Source organism: Megalops cyprinoides, chromosome 13, assembly GCF_013368585.1.
Source record: "Megalops cyprinoides isolate fMegCyp1 chromosome 13, fMegCyp1.pri, whole genome shotgun sequence".
NCBI lineage: Eukaryota > Metazoa > Chordata > Actinopteri > Elopiformes > Megalopidae > Megalops > Megalops cyprinoides.
In genome coordinates this window covers 13,870,987-13,888,675 of record NC_050595.1, presented here as the reverse complement: position 1 = coordinate 13,888,675, position 17,689 = coordinate 13,870,987, and the positions used below count along the sequence as shown (strand labels likewise).

Genomic DNA, 17,689 nt, shown 5'->3' with positions numbered 1-17,689 from the left:
TGTGTCATCTTACATAACACAGGTTATGTTTATACACAATCGCTCCCTGCAGCACAGTCCGCTAAATGTCTAGGGGTATGTTATTTATCTCCTGGGTTACAAGTTACCTCACATTCCAGAGACTTTCTCCATAATAATGAGACACAAGAGATATAGTCATGCTTTTATGCATGGAAGTTTTTTTTTTTTTTTTTTTTTAAGATTTTACATAACAATTTTGCACCATCAGTAAGAAAAAAGTATCACAGTGACATGGGACCAGACTTAAAAAGATGCCAAGAAAATAATTCAAAGAGACTCATTCATTTTTTTTTTTCCCGGACCATTAGATTTCTTGATATGAAACACTTGAATGCAGGTTTGGTGTTCATCTATCTCTCCTTTAAGAATTTCTAAATGCATGTCTGACAAGTGAAGAGTGAAATGTAACACATGCACACACAGCGCTGTCATAGTCTCATGTGTGGTGTGACGTACCTTTTTCATGAGCAAGTTTTTTTTTTTTCCTCCATCATACACAAGTTATTTTGGTTTCTTTGAAGTATTACTATAATTACGAATGCTTCATGTGTTGGTAATGATGAAATTAAGTATCACTGATCAAATAATTGTCATCGTCAATTGAAAGACTATACCTAATGGAAGTTATTTCTTGTGGTGAGAATCTCAAGTCATTTTCAGCTTGATTCATGTTTGGGATGTAGTAACAAGAGTCTGTGGTGTACTTGACTACATGGAATGTGCAAAAGATCAGAATAGCAAGTAAATATAATTTTTGGTGGCACTGGCTTAAAAGTTAACATTACAAAGTCATCTAAAAATAATCATCAAGCCAGGGTGGACCATATAAAATAATATTGCACAGTACTGCATCTACCATGCATGGAGCAAAAATGACATCATCATTATGATTAATATTCATTATTATTAGTTGGAAAAGATCCGGTTCATTTGTTTGTATTTAAAAATAAACTAGATTTCAAATTATGCATTGAAATTATTTCACGTTTAGTAGCTGGTTAACTGTCAGGCAGAGAAAACAAAGTTTTTTTTTCTGAAAGCACAATGTCATATTTGTATGCAAAACTGACAAAACCATTCACCTCAGAAGCCAATGTTAAGGTAGTTCCCAATTGTATAACAGAGGTTTTAAGTGTTTTGTGCAGAACTGTGGAAGTGTTTGGCATTTGTAAGATGTATGATGCTTTGTACAAATACAGACATATTGCTGACATTTACAGTTTGATTTCTTCAAGTAGCACCACTATACTTTTGTAAGAATAATTTTTACTTATGAACATATGAACAGGAGGGCAAAGGTATTATTCAGCATGGAGTCATGATTTCTTTTAATGTATTAAAATGTGACAATTTTTTTATTTGCTGATTTAATTGAAATAAAATGTAATTAACATTCTATTCCAACATTCTGGGTTCATGAGTTTGTTTCACTTAAATATAGGTCAGATTCTATACCCCTGCCATTGCCATTGCCACCCCTGCTGATTACTGTCAATTGAAAATAAGAAAATTCCCCCAAAACTACCTACTGCATGATTCAACAAACTTTACTGGCAACACCTAAAAGTGTTATTATTGTTATTAGTAATTATTCATTTGGCACATACTTATGTAGAGTAACCTACAATGCAGACAAGAGAAGATTCATAGAGTGTACAACACAGAAATGCAAGACCAAGAACATGTTATAGTATGAAGAAGCAGGCACCAGATCAGTGATAAAGCATCAAGCTAAAAAAACAGTTGTAGGACAAGCATACTACTATTCTTATGCAGTACTTATGTACTTTTGAGATTCACGTCACATTTAATTGTTAAAAGCATCCTAACAGTGGGGTTCCAATGAATGTTTAAGGTTTACACAACATCTACCTATCTAAATTCTTCGAACATGTAACAAAATGCATTTCACCTGTTCAGTTTTTTGGTTTTTTTTTTTCCTCAACAATTCTTCAGTACTAATACGTAATACATGTTAGTTACCATTTGAATGGTACCTTGTTAATTCCTGGCACTGTTGGAGTAACAGTACCACCCAGTCGATATCTTTTGAATTTGTTTTCATAATGTGATGCCTCCTTAGGTCTTCAATTTGCCAAATTTCTTGCATTTTTTCCCCTTGGGCCACACTATTACAGTATTTCCATTTTTTCCACAATATTACAAGACTGAATGTAGCATTTATCATCTGTATCTCTGTTTCATGCCATGTCACCTGGCAACAAGGCACTTAGCTATACTGCCCAATTATATGTCTGACTATTTCATGTTAGGTATTTCGGATCATGTAGTTAATATGGCAGGAGAAATAAAAACATTGCTTTCTGCCAATGAAAAACATGAACTTTTTTGAGAGCATGAAGAATGGATGAGACAGAAACCTACCGGAAACTATGTTTAAGGTGAAGTTTGACACATTAGCAATCAGATAAGCAACAACATCAACATAAGCAGCAGAACATTTTGTAAATCATAAACATTAATTTTCTGCTTGTGAGAATCAACAGCTTGTTAGCATCAAATCATCTGATAAATACAGAGCACTGTAGAGAAAAAATGCATGCATACTAGTACCACAAATTAGTCTATAGAAAAATTTTACGTTCATTGCCTTTATTGGGGTAGGTTCTCAAATGCATGTACGAGACAAAAACTGTGTATCACATCGAGAACCTGTCAGCTGTTTGATTTGCAGCATCATAAACTGATAATTTTCTGAGTTTTATGATTAAAACACTATTTACAGCATACAAAGAACAAATGATGAAAAAAATTCTACACCCACAATGTTGATTTAATGTACAAACGATTAAAAATTTTGTTATCGGTCCTGGCACAGTATGTATAAGCACAAGCTGAAATAAGGCACTCAGCTCTGCACAAGCTACAGATAGTAGTTTCATTCCTATCAATTTCTGTCATTAGTGGAGTTCTCATGAGGATTATACACACATAAAAATGATTCATGTTAGGCAAAAAAGCCAACATTTACACCAAAGTTTATCAAGCTGACAACTGGTGAAAATTACGTTAAAACAGATGTCCATTTGATCACAGGATTTAAAGTGAATGATCCATTTGCAGTATGTGTGTAATACAACCCGTGAACCTCCACAAATAACAAAGAACTGGCTTCTAAGGGCATATGTGGTGATTTGCTGAACACTACAAACAAACAAGGCTGTTAACTCGTGAAAACATTTACTAACTATTAAGGCTATTATGAAATTACAATGAAAAGACTTTGGACGTAACAATACATAACTGTCAAGTTCTAACAATATAAGGTGCTTTTAAAAGTTTCTTTCATTTAAACATTTTAAAAGAAAACATCACACAGATAAATAGTACCTTTTCCTCTACAGTTTTCCCTACTTTTTGTTTTTAGTTTTTAAGCTATGAACTATCATCTACAGAGTGACAGAAAAATATTAATTATACAGACATCACAAACCTTACAGAAATTACACAGACATTTCATGTCTGTGAAGTTTGCATTAAACTTGCATAACATTATCAAAGACTTTTGGTGATGCTACAACAAACATACGGATTTGCCAAAAAACTTTGTTTCTATTTAAACCAGCTGTCATTCCTGTACCATTAGACAGAATTTGTGAAGGGAACACCTAAATGTTGATGGATTATCCATTTCATTTAACAGACACAGTATACTTTGATGCCTCTGTTTGTTATATAATTGTTTGGTTGCCTGTAGAGAATCTGCAGAATGTGCAGCTACACGCAGGTACAGTTGTTGTATGTATATCTGTAATAGATGTTTTAGACACACATAATCTAACTTTAGATGTTCCTGTCACAACATCAATGAATAGGGTTAAATCCAATGGGCTTGTGTTTTTTGATTACAACTACTTTCTTTTAATGGTTCAACGTTTATGTATCCAAATATGTATTCATGGTGACATTTTTTTTGTTATACAGTAAATTAGTGTTAGTACAGTGATTTTGAGAAATGACTTTGGGGAAAAGTGTACAAATGAGAAAAAAAAAAATTACAATAGTTTCAGAATTCTTAAAATATTCTGTTACAATAGTACCTGGACTGTCATACATTTAAGCAGCTATATGTTGGCTAATCTGCTGCTAAATTATGTTGTCAACTGGCTAGTACCAACAAACAGCTACCCACCAATCACAGTATGTTACCGTGTACCTAAACCTACCACAAATGGAAATAGGAACAAAATTAAGAGGACGACAGAATGTTGTGTAAACTAAAAACATAATGGTAAAATAAGCCGATTGCTGCCATCGACCAGAACACACAAGTAGTTCCACAGTCTGTCATTCAAAACAAAAATACCACATTCATGACAAAGATATTTTTGTTTTGTACCTACCAGATACAATTTTTTGAGAACACCCGTTTTTTCATTACAGCAAGCACGCACATGCTCCACACAGTATGTCTTAAGCAGTGCAGCCAAAGCACTTTGAAAGCCTCCAATGAAATTCACCCCTTTCCTCAGTAACCATTTCATTTTTCATTACAGTAAGGACCAACATAAGTATAATATTGCAGTTATCAATTGACTCACAATCAACTTTCACACATTGCTTTTTGCACACATCACAGTTCATGATTGAAAACATTGGCTGATGTTTGGTTAAAGAAGCTTGGATCATCGGCAGCCACTCCACATACACACACTGACTGCAGTTATGATGAAGGAGGCAACATCTTTTCAGTTACTAAAAAATATATATATATATATATGTTGGAGATAGCTATGGTTTTAAATTTTGTATGAGGAGTGCACACATTTTTTTTGTACTCGAGTATCTATTACATCAAGACTTGAGGTATACACTCAATGGACTGGCACTTAGTCTGTAAATCAGCGTTTTAGTATCATTCCGGACCGACATTTCATATATTCTCACACAATCCTGACAGGTTCTTCCACTCAATCTGTAAGAGACCAACATACTCGGCAATGGTTTTTAAATTTTGCCAATGACTGCTTCCTTCCATTTTTGAATTCTAGATGAAGACAAAAAGTAATACAAACTAGTAGTGCATTCTCTTGCCAACCGCCCAATTTAGATTTGGTGATGTTCAGAAAACCTTTTTGCATTATGTTGTACAGTGGTGGGTTTTCCATAGTCAGGTCAACTCAGGTTCCTAATAATTCCTAATAATCTGCAAGAGTTGTTTTGTGAATTTACCTTCTTTCTTTCTCTTCTCCATAGGTCTCACATTTTGCTAGGTAGGCAATCCTATTGTCTGTGACCTTTTAATAAAATAAAAAAATATAAGTCTTACATATAATCACTTCAGCTAAACCTGACAAGTCAAAATATTGGCCTCTCTACAGCAAGATATTTGTATTGAACATTATATGGTGGAAAATGCATGCTGTGCATTACCCCATTACATGGATGAGGAAGGTAAACCTCTTACTAAGGAGAGCTTTGAGATCCTTGGTGAAAGACACAGAAATATAAGCATTTATAGAATTATGTACACATAAACTCATTGCTATAAAATCCTCTGAAGTCCCAAGACCACAAGGACACTCCAGAAATGATACTTGAAAAATAGCCAATCCTCCCACAAAACACGTTAAGCATACAACAAATGCCTATCCCCTATATCTTTGCTACGTAGCCTTTCAATTTTTTATTTACTGTGACATCACTTCCAAGTCACAGTGATTTAGAGAAGAGCAGATCAGACCGGGAACAGAATCAAAATGGAGAAGCAAAGGTTCTGAAGGGTTTAGGCCTCCCCACGAACAGCCTTCCGCAGGATCCTCAGGCGAGACATGACCTCATCCCAGTCTAGGTATGCTCCCTCCAGGTGCCTAATGTTGTCTCGGTGGGACATGTAACTCTTTCGCCCATGGAGTAAGCGCCAGTTATCGAAGGTCACCAAGTCGCCTGCCAATGTAACAAACATAGAGATAAAACCTGACATTAAGTATTCCCTTCCCTAAATCTGTACAATGTCATTTCCAACACCCTGTTTCTTTTTAATTATTTTCCATCTCTATAAAACTGATCTATCTCTGCAAAAAACATTTTTATCAGCTTCTACCTTGTCGAGCATCAACACCAATGGTGACTTACACCAAGTACTTGTATGTACTTGTATGATGCCGTCATTCAACATCAACTATTCGAAGACACAAACAAGTCAGGTGCTGTTAACTTTATGGCTACTTTACTCAACAGCCAATGATAATTTTCACTTTGATAAAAGGATCTGATGAATACAAAAAAAGATACTCAGAAAAATGAGATACTCAGGTGTTTTTGGACTAAATCTGGATGATAAACTCCCACCTGGCTCCATTCTGTAGGTGACAACATTTTCAGGCTGACACATGAGGTCCACATAGGCTTTCAGAGAAGAGTAGAAGGGTTGGACCTGTTCCAGAGGTAGGTCTAGAATGGAGTCTCTGGTGGCATTGTTGTAGTTGATCCTCACTACCTGCCCATCACAGTCCACACTGTAAACAGAAAAAGAAGTTCAAAATTCCCCCACAGAATGGTGTGTAATGGGTATAGCTGTGTGATGGAATAATTTCTATTGCAAACACGTACGGCTCAGGTCCATGGCAAAAGTCAAACATTAAAGACAAGGCTTCATAGTGATTTTCAATGTCGAAAATACTGTACATGATATGCATTATTATTCAATCTCTTCACTGCTCAGGAAATTTGATTTACTCACAGTACCTAGTCATTATTCCTTTGGTCACTCTGCTGATATATATATACTCCTCACCATGATTTTTTTTTTTTTTCCATTCCAAACTTTTATTAAAGTACAGATGCAACCTTTTAAAAAAAATAAACAGTATGTGAATTTGTTTTTGAATGCCCTCTCTGATTAAATAGTGTAATTCACTGCAATAACATTGAACAAGCCTTGCTGACAAGATAAAATCAGTAATAAATCTTGTTCATTAAACTTGTTTATTATTAAGCATCATTTCTCCCATTATCATGTTATACCATTTATTTAATACCAAACCATTTACTTCGAGTCCATCCTTAACTTTTTCCAGCCACTTTCATCAGACAGAAACCAGGTAATTTGTCTACACAAACACTGTCTTCATTAAACCCATATGTAACCTAAAATACTCTGCTTCCCTTGAGGAATGGATTTCCCCAGAAACACAGTCTCCGATACATACTTTTTTCCTTCATGGATGGCTTTGAAAGATGACCGTTCTGTAAAAATAGTCATGGTCTGTTTATTACTTGACCAATAGATGGCAATATTCTCAACAATTTGGCCTCAAACGCAAATAAAAAAAGAAGTGCTATTCACGGACAGCAGGGCAGGCATATGGAGTATTTAAAGAACTCCAATGGCGAAATTATGGCCACAGGATTTTGTCTGCACCCTGCCTTTGCTCCCTTGAGAAAATGATTTAACCTGATTCCTCAGCAGCTATTCAGATGTGTAAATGAGGAATCAAAAAAAAAAAAAAAGTGACAAAAATGCTTTGTAAGGATATCTGTCCAGCAAAAACAATCAGGTAACTAACACATGTAACGTCTTTTATCTCTGAGATATAACACACATTTTTTTTTTCCCCCAATTTCAATTTTTTTTCAAAAGTAGAATGTTTCATTATGTATTATTATTTATTATTTATGACCCCATGTAGAGACTTGATGGGCAGTGCATTCTAAGCGCTTGCACTTGCCACTTTTGTGCCTGTGGGCCCAGTGCCACAGCAGAGCCTCTGTCATTCAGGATGCGTGCATGCGTCATCGTTATGTGCAGGACATTACTTCACCTCTAGTAATGGCTGACAGCGGCGTTAAATGAGATGCAGATGCCTCTGGCAAACGCATTAAGAGGGCAAAGCCATAGCATAGCAGACGGGGGGGAAAGAAACATGTAAGATGCCCTTCCCAGAAGGAAGGAATCTGAGACCTGAACCTTCAAACATGAATCAGTAAAATGTATGCACTTAATCAGACAGTTATGGGAATATGTCTTGGTGTCGCATTTCAAACGTGCATACTAAAACATGCCTATAAAATGTATACATATACACAGGGTAAACAGACCAAATGTACAGTACATGGATGTCAATGCACATATAGCGCAAGTGTTTGAATGAAACATAAGCAATTGCATAGAGCTGAATAAAACATAAAGAGAGATATGGAGTCTAAACATCAACATGCTGACTCATGGACATGACAATCTTTAAAGTGATGTGTATTGGTGCAAATTGGGCATAAATCCGTAGTGCCTAATTTGCACCAGTATACATCACTAGGTGCACTTAAATGTGGCCGTGCAAAAAAAATTTCTACTCAAAGCGATAGACAATGACTGTCTAGCAAAACCAATGAGCTGGCATAACTGTTCCTGAGTCATAGGTGAAAGCTGGCTAATTCCTTTTGTACCTAGATGACACTATCTACTGTAGAATAGCTAACAAACCGGCTAAAAGGTTAATTCATTACCTAAACAGTCTAAAAATGTGAATACATTATTTCCTAATTATAAAACACTAGCATTATACATTTGTCTTAGCTCGTCTTAACTGGTCAATCACAATTTTGCTGCTGGTAAGCAGTGACACAAGTTTACACAATATAATTTCAAAAATATAACAATCAAGCTAGCCAGATAATATTCAACATATGGGTGAAATGAAAAAGATTTGTCCACGCTGACCAGTTACAATGTGACTTGCTACTTGGAAAACCTTCAAGACATCTGTATTGCTAAAAAGCATCACAAACAACAGCGGTTAAAAAAAATAAAATAAAATAAAATGAAATAAAATGAGGCCCTCATCATCGCGAGCCCCATATTTAGATATGCTACGAATAAGCAAAGGGTAAAATTTTTTTTGCATATTTGAGTGCCTGTTCATTGACACAATGGTGTTTTTAACGACCATATCTGTGATAGAAACACAAGGGATGCAAAAATGGAATGACACCTTTAAGAAATTAATTCTGGCGCCAGTTTTCCTGCAGAATAAATTAGCAGGCCTTGAACAAAGCTTCTGGTTTTGCTCTGGTTTGTGAGCCCTTACTTTCGTGAATTGTTTGTGTTCTCCTGGCATAAACAAACAGCTCAAATCTTGTTTTTGTGTCTGCACAGCTTGTGCGTGCAGGATTTTGATGAGGTAAAAGCTTTTGAGAAGATTTGCATTCTTATGAACTTTACTTGGCATTTACAGTAAGAATCATAGGGGGGAAAAAAGCAAATTACATATGTAAATATGGCATTGAACAAAGACGCATACTGTACATCCATTTTTGCTTTGAGCCTGTGTGCTGATCTTCGTTTTACCCTTTAAAGTGTGTCACTCACTCGATGATGCGGTTTTTGGACTGCACAGCAAAGTCGCAGTAGTCGGCTCCCGTGTCGGTGAAGTCCACCCGGAGTGAGGACAGGGTGTGGAAGGCCTCTGGATTTTCTCTGCGCAGCCGATTGGCCATGTGGAAGCCATCCACCACCTCGCTCTCACCGCCCTGGTGCGCCTGACTGAGGCAGTGCAGGAACTGGACCTGGGAACCGACATTACCCCTGGAATTACTGCTCAGCGGTTTCTATGACAACGGTGCTACACCCTCAGCCATTTCCATAAAGAGGTCCAAGATAAACATCCTCCAGCCATTTTGCAGGCAGGGTGCATTGCTTTTGCTAACACAACACCTGAAATAAAAATATTGATGATATCAAATACGTGAAATATGTGTGGGAGTGAGCATTTATGCTCCAATTTATCTTTATTAAAAATAATTAATATCTCATATTAAAAATCCTCATATCATAAAATACTGTAAAACTGACATACAGTTTCTCCTGTTCCTAGTGGTATGTATGAAAGGTTTTTAAAGATATGTATGGGGTGTGCATATGGCAGGTGGGCGCTACCAGCATGTGTGAATGTGACTTATTCACAGTGTGCACAGGGGACGAGGTGTAACTGTGTGTGTGTGCGTAGCCGGGTCAGACTCACCCCTGGTGGGTGGTGCAGAGCTGGGTAGTCTGTGTGTAGACTTAGCTTTCCGGAGGTGTAGGCCACATTATTTGCACCAGCCTTGTCCTGGACTTGCCATGTGTGCCTGAACAATGAAAGAACACCAGATATTAAAGGTAAGAATCTCGGTTATTTAGATTGGTTGGTACCTGTTGTGAACCGCATCATCATATTCAACATAACATGCAGAGCATGTCTATACACTACAGATACCTATATCTTTGACAGACGTAGACAATCATATGTCAATAACAATAAATTCAATAAACTATTGGGTATTCAATCTTGTACAATTCAGCTTCTCATTTTTTGATTTTTGTTTTGTGAATTTAATCATTCTCCATGGAAGCACTCAAGTTCCATTGATCAGAAACAAAGCAAAATTTAATAAAAAAGCAAAAGTTTAAGGTGGCATATAAACAAAGGTGGCATACAACATAGTCCTGCAGTATCTACAGAACAGGCTGAAAACAGATGAGAAGGAGAAAAAACGTGCATTTCATACATTCTTGTGGGTGTTTTTGTGAGCTCCCTGAACAAATGGCAGAGTGTGGCGGTTGACTGCACTGCTAACTGACTTTGTCTGGTTCTTTGCATGGTGCAACATGGCCGCTGAGGCAGAAACCAGAAACCCTTGAGATCCTGGGGGACTTGGGGAAAGCATCACTGCCTGCTCCAGGTCATGCAGCTTCTCAGGAACACACGTGGAATGTCTTTGTAGGAGACATTCCTGTGAATGGGAAGAGCACTGATCCCAGAGGATGTAAAAATAAAAAATAAAAAATTTAAAAATTGATGATGATAAACTATTGTTGGAAACTACCAGAACTCCTGTTATTACTCATTTCACCCGAATCTGTAAACCAGGCTTTGTGCAACCCCATCTTAACTCGAACCTCACTTTATGAAGTGACACCAAAGCTTACGTATCTTCATGAGACTTTTTTCCTGTGGTTAATGTTTCAGAGGAAAGGAGATGGAATACACCAGAAGCTGTGAGCCAAATGCTATCTGTTACAAAGCAAAAACTGAAAAACTTCCAAAAACAATCAATAAGAGATTGAAGTGCAGAGGTCACTTACTCACTCACTGCCAGAATCGGCTCCCAACCAACATTAGTGATGCTGAAGATTAGGCACTGCTTCATTGCAAATTCATTGCTTTGTCTCATTTAAGTACGTTATTAGTCTGTCCCTACTGACATTAAATGATTTAAATAGGATGACAAAATGATCCTGTAATACAAATTTCACCCCCCCCCCCCCCCCCCAAAGAATCAGTTAGTTACAGACTATTGCAGCAGTTACTGCCTGATACCTGCATCTTCTGACATAGTAGGCTGGGCACCTCTTGCCAGGAGTCACATGCTATGTAGTGACAAAGTCTGTATGCATCAGACTGATGGGATTACATCAAGTTCAATAATGGACACAGAGGTACACCTCAGTAATAAATCCAGCAGAGCAAATAAAATAAATTAATAACATAAAAATACAACTAAAATCACTGTAAAATAAATGCTGCAACTTTACAGGGTTTATATTTATTACCCTGATCCTGTGCCAACAAAGAACTTCAACTGAAAGCCATGTCAAGTGTAAGACTGCAACCATAAAACCATAAAATCAAGATATGGACATTTATTCAAAGAGCAAAAACACAGCTCAGCCAACTCCTGGGCACGCAGAATAGGCTATATCTTCACAGACACTAAACTCAAACTGAACATTTGCTTTGATATATTTTGTATCTTTTGCATCTTATAGCTTGCAGGAAAAAGAATGTCAAAATGAGACATTACAGTCTGTCACCATTATGCTCAACCCCATTCACTTCGTGTAAGCACAGTGCCCACTAACTTCTACCATCATGTATTTGACAATAGACAGAAGGATGCTTTTTATTCCAACACCTGTGTTGACAACATCAGGTAATTGCTCTTGCATATTTTTTTCCAAACTGATTTTTCTGTAATCGCTTCTTTGTCCCTCTGCAGCCCGTGTTGAAGTAAATCAGCCAGTGTTCCCCTCTGGGCTGTAGAATAGCCCGCATGCACTGTGTAAGTCATGCTCTAATCCGGAAAGAATGCACTCAGCCAGCCAAAGGCAGTCTCTGCTTCTCTTCCAGCCCTCTTCTGTCATTACTTTACACACACAGACACGTACGCACGCACAATAACACAGAGATGCAACCATATCTGATAGACATATTCATTTATCGCCAGAGGATCAAACTAAATAATTAACAAAAGGACTACAGTACCCAAATAAAACTAATGTGGTCATGCCAAATCTTCACATCATTCAAAATTGTCCTTTTTTTCTCCCCAAAAGACATTTAATGCAAGCGTGATCTATGTACAGCTCTGTGAGGCAGCTCACTTTCAGACGTCGACTTAATTACTTTACAAGGTTTTTTGACATCGGGTATTAGCATTACCGCCTTAGCACTGTGAACATCTGCGATATCCTTGCGTGCATTCCCTGCTTTCCGTGGGTTTTTGATACGCAGAGCAGAGGAATGTGTGATTATCTACACTGTGTTCTATGGCTCAAGATTTATCGATTATGCGGGTGCAATATCTTGCCCTTTTTATCTCTCTCCCAACCTCCACATCTGGTCTTTGTCAGTTGGGCTGTACTCCATTATCCTTGCTGGGGACGCTTCCTGGGAGCCAGCCTGGACATCCTCACGCACTCACATACAGCACTCTGGCTCCGAAATCACGCCACTCATCCAGCTTTGTTGAGAACTGTAGTTCTGGCACGAGAAATATAATTACTAGGATGGTTAAACTCATTGAAAGCAACAGGGGACAGATAGCCATTTTGTAGAGGACTGATTTCAAATTTGTTCAAATTCAAAGTAATTCATCTATGGTACACGCTTATGTGATTCAACAGCATGACAAAACCTCTGATTTTTTTGTTTTGTTTTTTAAGGGACCTCAGGCTACTGTGATTCTATCACATCAGGAACCCAGGCCCTATGTGCTCTAACATCAAGGACGCCATATGGATGGATGGGATAGGATTTTTATGTGATGAAATTAGCTTTCCACTGATCCAGTAATTCCAAATCTATTACTCTAGGAAGATTTTGGGTTCAAAATTACGTGCAGGTAACCTCCATTATACTGAAAATGAATTCATTTAGAATGCTTGATTTAAATTTAAATTTAAATTTACATTTGTGTTTATTCATTTCACAGACGCTTTTATCAAAAGTGACTTACAAGTGAGGCAACACAAGCGAAAGCCAGACACGAGTCACAGTATTAGAAGTGCTGCAAGTTTCAATAGTTAGCCAGACAAGGTACAAACTAGCTGGTAGAAATACAAGTGCATTAAACAACAACAGAGTTTAGGACACAAGAAATTTAACTGAATCTGTGAATTCCTGTGTCCATCTCTTCTTGCTCCTTCCTAGACACAAATGTAGGAATTTTCTTTTACTGCAAAAAAAAAACAAAAAACATACAGAATAGCTGTAGGAAGTTAAATGACTGGAATGGTGCTATCTCTGAGAAGGCTGGTTTGTAGTCACCCCGCAGGATTGTAAGGGGGTTTGTACCCTCAACAGCCTTTGAAACAGTGACACCAGATTCTCTGTGGAGCCTGATCACATCTGCTTTCACTTTACATTCCATACTGCCCTATTTTGCTGCTGTGACTCAACTGCATGACACTGGAACACCTACTGGACAACCACCAGCAAACATTGATTGGTTATCCATTCCACCCTTCCTGGGGGGGAGGGGGGGGTGCACCTAAGCCATTCAGTAATGTTTGCCTCTTTATAAATATGGCTTTAAGGCAGAGCAATGCTTCAAAATCATTCATATATTCTCTACAAAAAAAATCTGAAAATGTTGTTTGAAAGAGAGTAGTACAACATAAAATTTGACGATGAAGCTGAGGATTGAAGGGGTCTCTGAGGAGGGAGCCACACTTCCAGATGTGAGTTGCTATACAGGGATGTTACTGTCTGACCAAACCAATAAAAAACCAATATCCCCATCTTTAAAAGGAAGAACATTTAAACACTCGAGGCCCCCGGTCTGAAGAGAAACACGCAAAACATCCCCACTAATCTTCCCACCAGTTCCAAAATGAGACGTAATTTGTAGAAACAAGTTGGAACCAAGAGACAATGCAACAATTAAAATGGTTTGAATCAAATTTATAGCACTAGAATGGACCCATGCAGAATGTCCCTTCAGGATTTGTGGTGTGAAGCAGAGCCTCCCTCTGGTTGAGACCTACTATAAAAGACGTTCCCCTTTCACGTCAACTCAAAGGTTCTCCAATTCAGGACTGAGACACTATTGACTTTCCAAGAAACTAGAATGCTTTCAAGTCAAAAGACTAGTGATTGAACTATTTCCTAGAGTACACTGAGACATAAGAGGCAAATATTAAATGAATGAGTGAATGCTAGTGAAAAGTTACATAAATGGGTCATTCCATTTCAAATCAACCAAAGCCTCATACACAATGGTCTCAGATTCACTTGACATGCTCAGCAAATATTATGCAATAATGCATATGAACAAGCTTGACGTTTAGGCATCGTACTCCAAGCAGGTTTTGAGCCATGGGTCAAACTGAGCTAAATAGGACATAATGCACAAATATGGAATTTTAGTGGCAGCTAATTTGGACACAGAGACATCACACACAGCAGATTATCAATGTTCAAACAGTGGTGGAAGATGTTCTTGAAATCATGCCAAAAATAAATACATATATACATATATATATATTTTTTTTTTTTCCCCCAACTGGGGAAAAACCTCAGTGATCTGCAGTCAATGTAGTTACAACCGTTGTATGTAGTTAATATGTACTTGCGCAATTCCTTCAAGGTAAAACTACTCTGCCAAGCAATTGAGCAGATCCTACGCCCCAGCGTACGTTTCAATAGGTATTCATAAAAGTATTAAAAAGGTGGGTTACTGAATAAAGCAAATTCAATGAATACAGTAAAAGAAATAGCAGAACAAAATAAAAGTATAGACAACATATAAATGAAACAAAGCAACCAACAATAATACAATGCAGCAAATCTGTGTCAAATCATCATGGAAATTATGCAACACGTTGGGATTTCTGTTCCATAGATTTACACAAAGTGATCTAGCAGATGCAACTGTGTGACTGATTAAACAGAATGCACATTCTCACTCCAGCCTCCAAAAAGCATGCATTCTGTTCCACGCATCAACTGGGTGGTCTGGCAGCTCCATGGATTCACAGAAAAATGCAGCGATATATTCAAATTTAAGAAAATACAAGACCTGGCAGAGGTATTTATAAAAAGTAAACCATTAGCAAAGTAGCATTATCAAACCAGAGGCATTTTTCTATTCTTGTAAATTGTCTTCATTCATGTTAGTATTCATCTTCTACTTTTAACTTCTACTCATCTTCTACTTTTAACTTCTACTCAACATTTTAATCAAAATAATAGTACACGTTCTTTGGGATCATTTTGCTATATTTTTTCCAACGTTGCTTACTGATTGATGTATTAGATATATGCACTTTATTGTAAAAATCATAATCAACTGTGTTGTAATCTGCCATATATCAAATTCTGAAGGAAGATTTCAGTGTAGAAAAAGTTGGTTGAACTGGTTGAAACTAATTCACTATTATTCATATACCAAACTACAGTGAAACAGAGTACATTGGAATACATGAACTGTGCAGAGGTGAAGGCAGGACAAGCTGTGATGGAGTAGATGAGGCGGAAGTGGGCTTACCCATAGAAGGTCAGTCTCAGGTAGCCAATCCTCTGGCTCAACCTGGCCACCTGGCCTTGCTTCACAGGAGCCCCCTTCAGGTAGACTATGCCTACCTCACGAAGTGCCGTCAGCCAGTCCAGGGCAGCCTTGTCATCATGAAGGACCTCCTCAAAGCTGGCAGTGGGAATCTGTAGCTCTGATCCCCAGTATACACGTTCTGAATCAAGAACAAATGCAGACCAAGAAGCATGAGCATCCACTGATTTTCTGAACCAGACAGTATTACTGCAGTTCACAGTCATATGCAGACAAGCTGAATACGCTTCAACAACTTTGAAATCTAAGCTTCAGCCCATATTTCAAGCCTTTTTATGAGAAGCTAACGTTACGCCATGAATTAGTTACAGACAAACATATGAAATGACATTTAGTAGCAGTTTACAGAACATAATGATCAGTTTCAATAATATTTTCATGTGAATGGGTTAATTTATTATCTGTGTGCACTGTCAGCACATCCAGATTTTATAACATTCAGTGAACTTTCACAGTGTCTGTTGTGAACAGACATTTCGCAGACAATGGAGTCAGCGGATTCTAAACTCTGCCAGACAGCAAGAAGCCTTGGTTTGTTGTATGGTAGACACAAAAAAAGCATACAAGCATTGTGCTAGATAAGATGTAATGTAACGTAATGTAAATATAATGCACACAACTTTTAGCTAGTTAATTAGCAAAATAATTAGCTACATATTTTGCCTAGCTATATCCATGTCTCTCTCTCACACACATACATATACACTATATGCACATATATACACACACATACATATTATATATACATACATACACACACGCACAGCTGTAGCACACACATGCACACACATAGAAAATGCAGCGATTCCTTGCAGGAGGAACTGTAGGAAACTGACAATGGTATGATAGCAGCAATTTTGGGAAAACATTTTTAAACCTAATAAAAAGGAAGTTTCAGTAGCTAGGGAAGTACAGCCATTTTTTTCTGAGCTCTGTGATGGGTGAATCCACAGGTATTTGTGATGTGTCCTTTAATATGTCACTGCACACATCACATAAAATACAAATCCTCCTTCATACTGTACAACCACTTACTCATAGCCAGCTGTGAGCTACGTCAGAGGTAAAGTGAGAGTCCCATATATAGTGTGTGTGCGCATCTCTGTCACAGCGAGCAGGCTTTGATAAGGCGGAAGCCTAGCAACAGGGAGGCCTTTACTGCAGTGTGTAATGTGGGGTTTGTGGTTCAAAAACGACATGAGAAACTGATTTTCACTTCCTACCAGAGAAATGGCAGGTCACACTGCTAAGAGCAGAACTAATGTCTGTGGGGCTCCATTACAGCCATGCACTTACTAAACTGACTGAACTCATGATTGTCTTGGGGAACAATTTAGTTTTTTTCCTCCATTTCTCAGAGTATTAATATTCTAAAGAAAGCTGGGACACCTGCAGGACTGTGACCCTCCCTGACCAAAGTGAATACCCCTGGCTTACAGGGATCAGATTGCTCCAGATTCGTCATGATGCTTTGGAGCAGAGTGGGCTAACCATTGTCTTTTTTCACCTAGATAAAGGTTCACACTACCATTTTACTTAACAGACATGCTTTTATTTCTGTGATTTGTGAAGAGATAACAAGTGATTACAGGATGAGACAATGACAATTAAAAAAAAATGTTTGCAGAAACCCCGCAGACAGCAAAGATATCTTTATATAAAGGACATATGTGTTTTCAATTATCTTGTTCCTTGCAAGAATAACAGCACACCCAGGTATTAACATTGCATAAGTGGGGAACCACATTTCCCTATTGAGACCGGTGGAAAAAGACTATCTGGATTCATCTGCAATTGCTTTCCCATAAAGTCTCCCTCACAG

General features: G+C 37.7%; 1 protein-coding gene across 2 annotated transcripts in view; it reads right to left on the bottom strand.

The window, feature by feature from the left end:
- Nucleotides 1-3,557: 3,557 nt before the first annotated feature.
- bbox1 (butyrobetaine (gamma), 2-oxoglutarate dioxygenase (gamma-butyrobetaine hydroxylase) 1) overlaps nt 3,558-17,689 on the bottom strand; it is a 34,217-nt gene continuing 20,085 nt past the window's right edge. For both annotated transcript variants that reach the window (XM_036543525.1, XM_036543526.1), the window contains exons 4-8: nt 15,790-15,988; nt 10,002-10,107; nt 9,350-9,546; nt 6,334-6,500; nt 3,558-5,928 (exon numbers count right to left, since the gene is read on the bottom strand). In XM_036543525.1, coding sequence (XP_036399418.1) covers nt 5,768-5,928; nt 6,334-6,500; nt 9,350-9,546; nt 10,002-10,107; nt 15,790-15,988 — 830 coding nt within the window. In that variant the 3' untranslated portion in view covers nt 3,558-5,767. The remainder of the gene's footprint in view (nt 5,929-6,333; nt 6,501-9,349; nt 9,547-10,001; nt 10,108-15,789; nt 15,989-17,689) is intronic.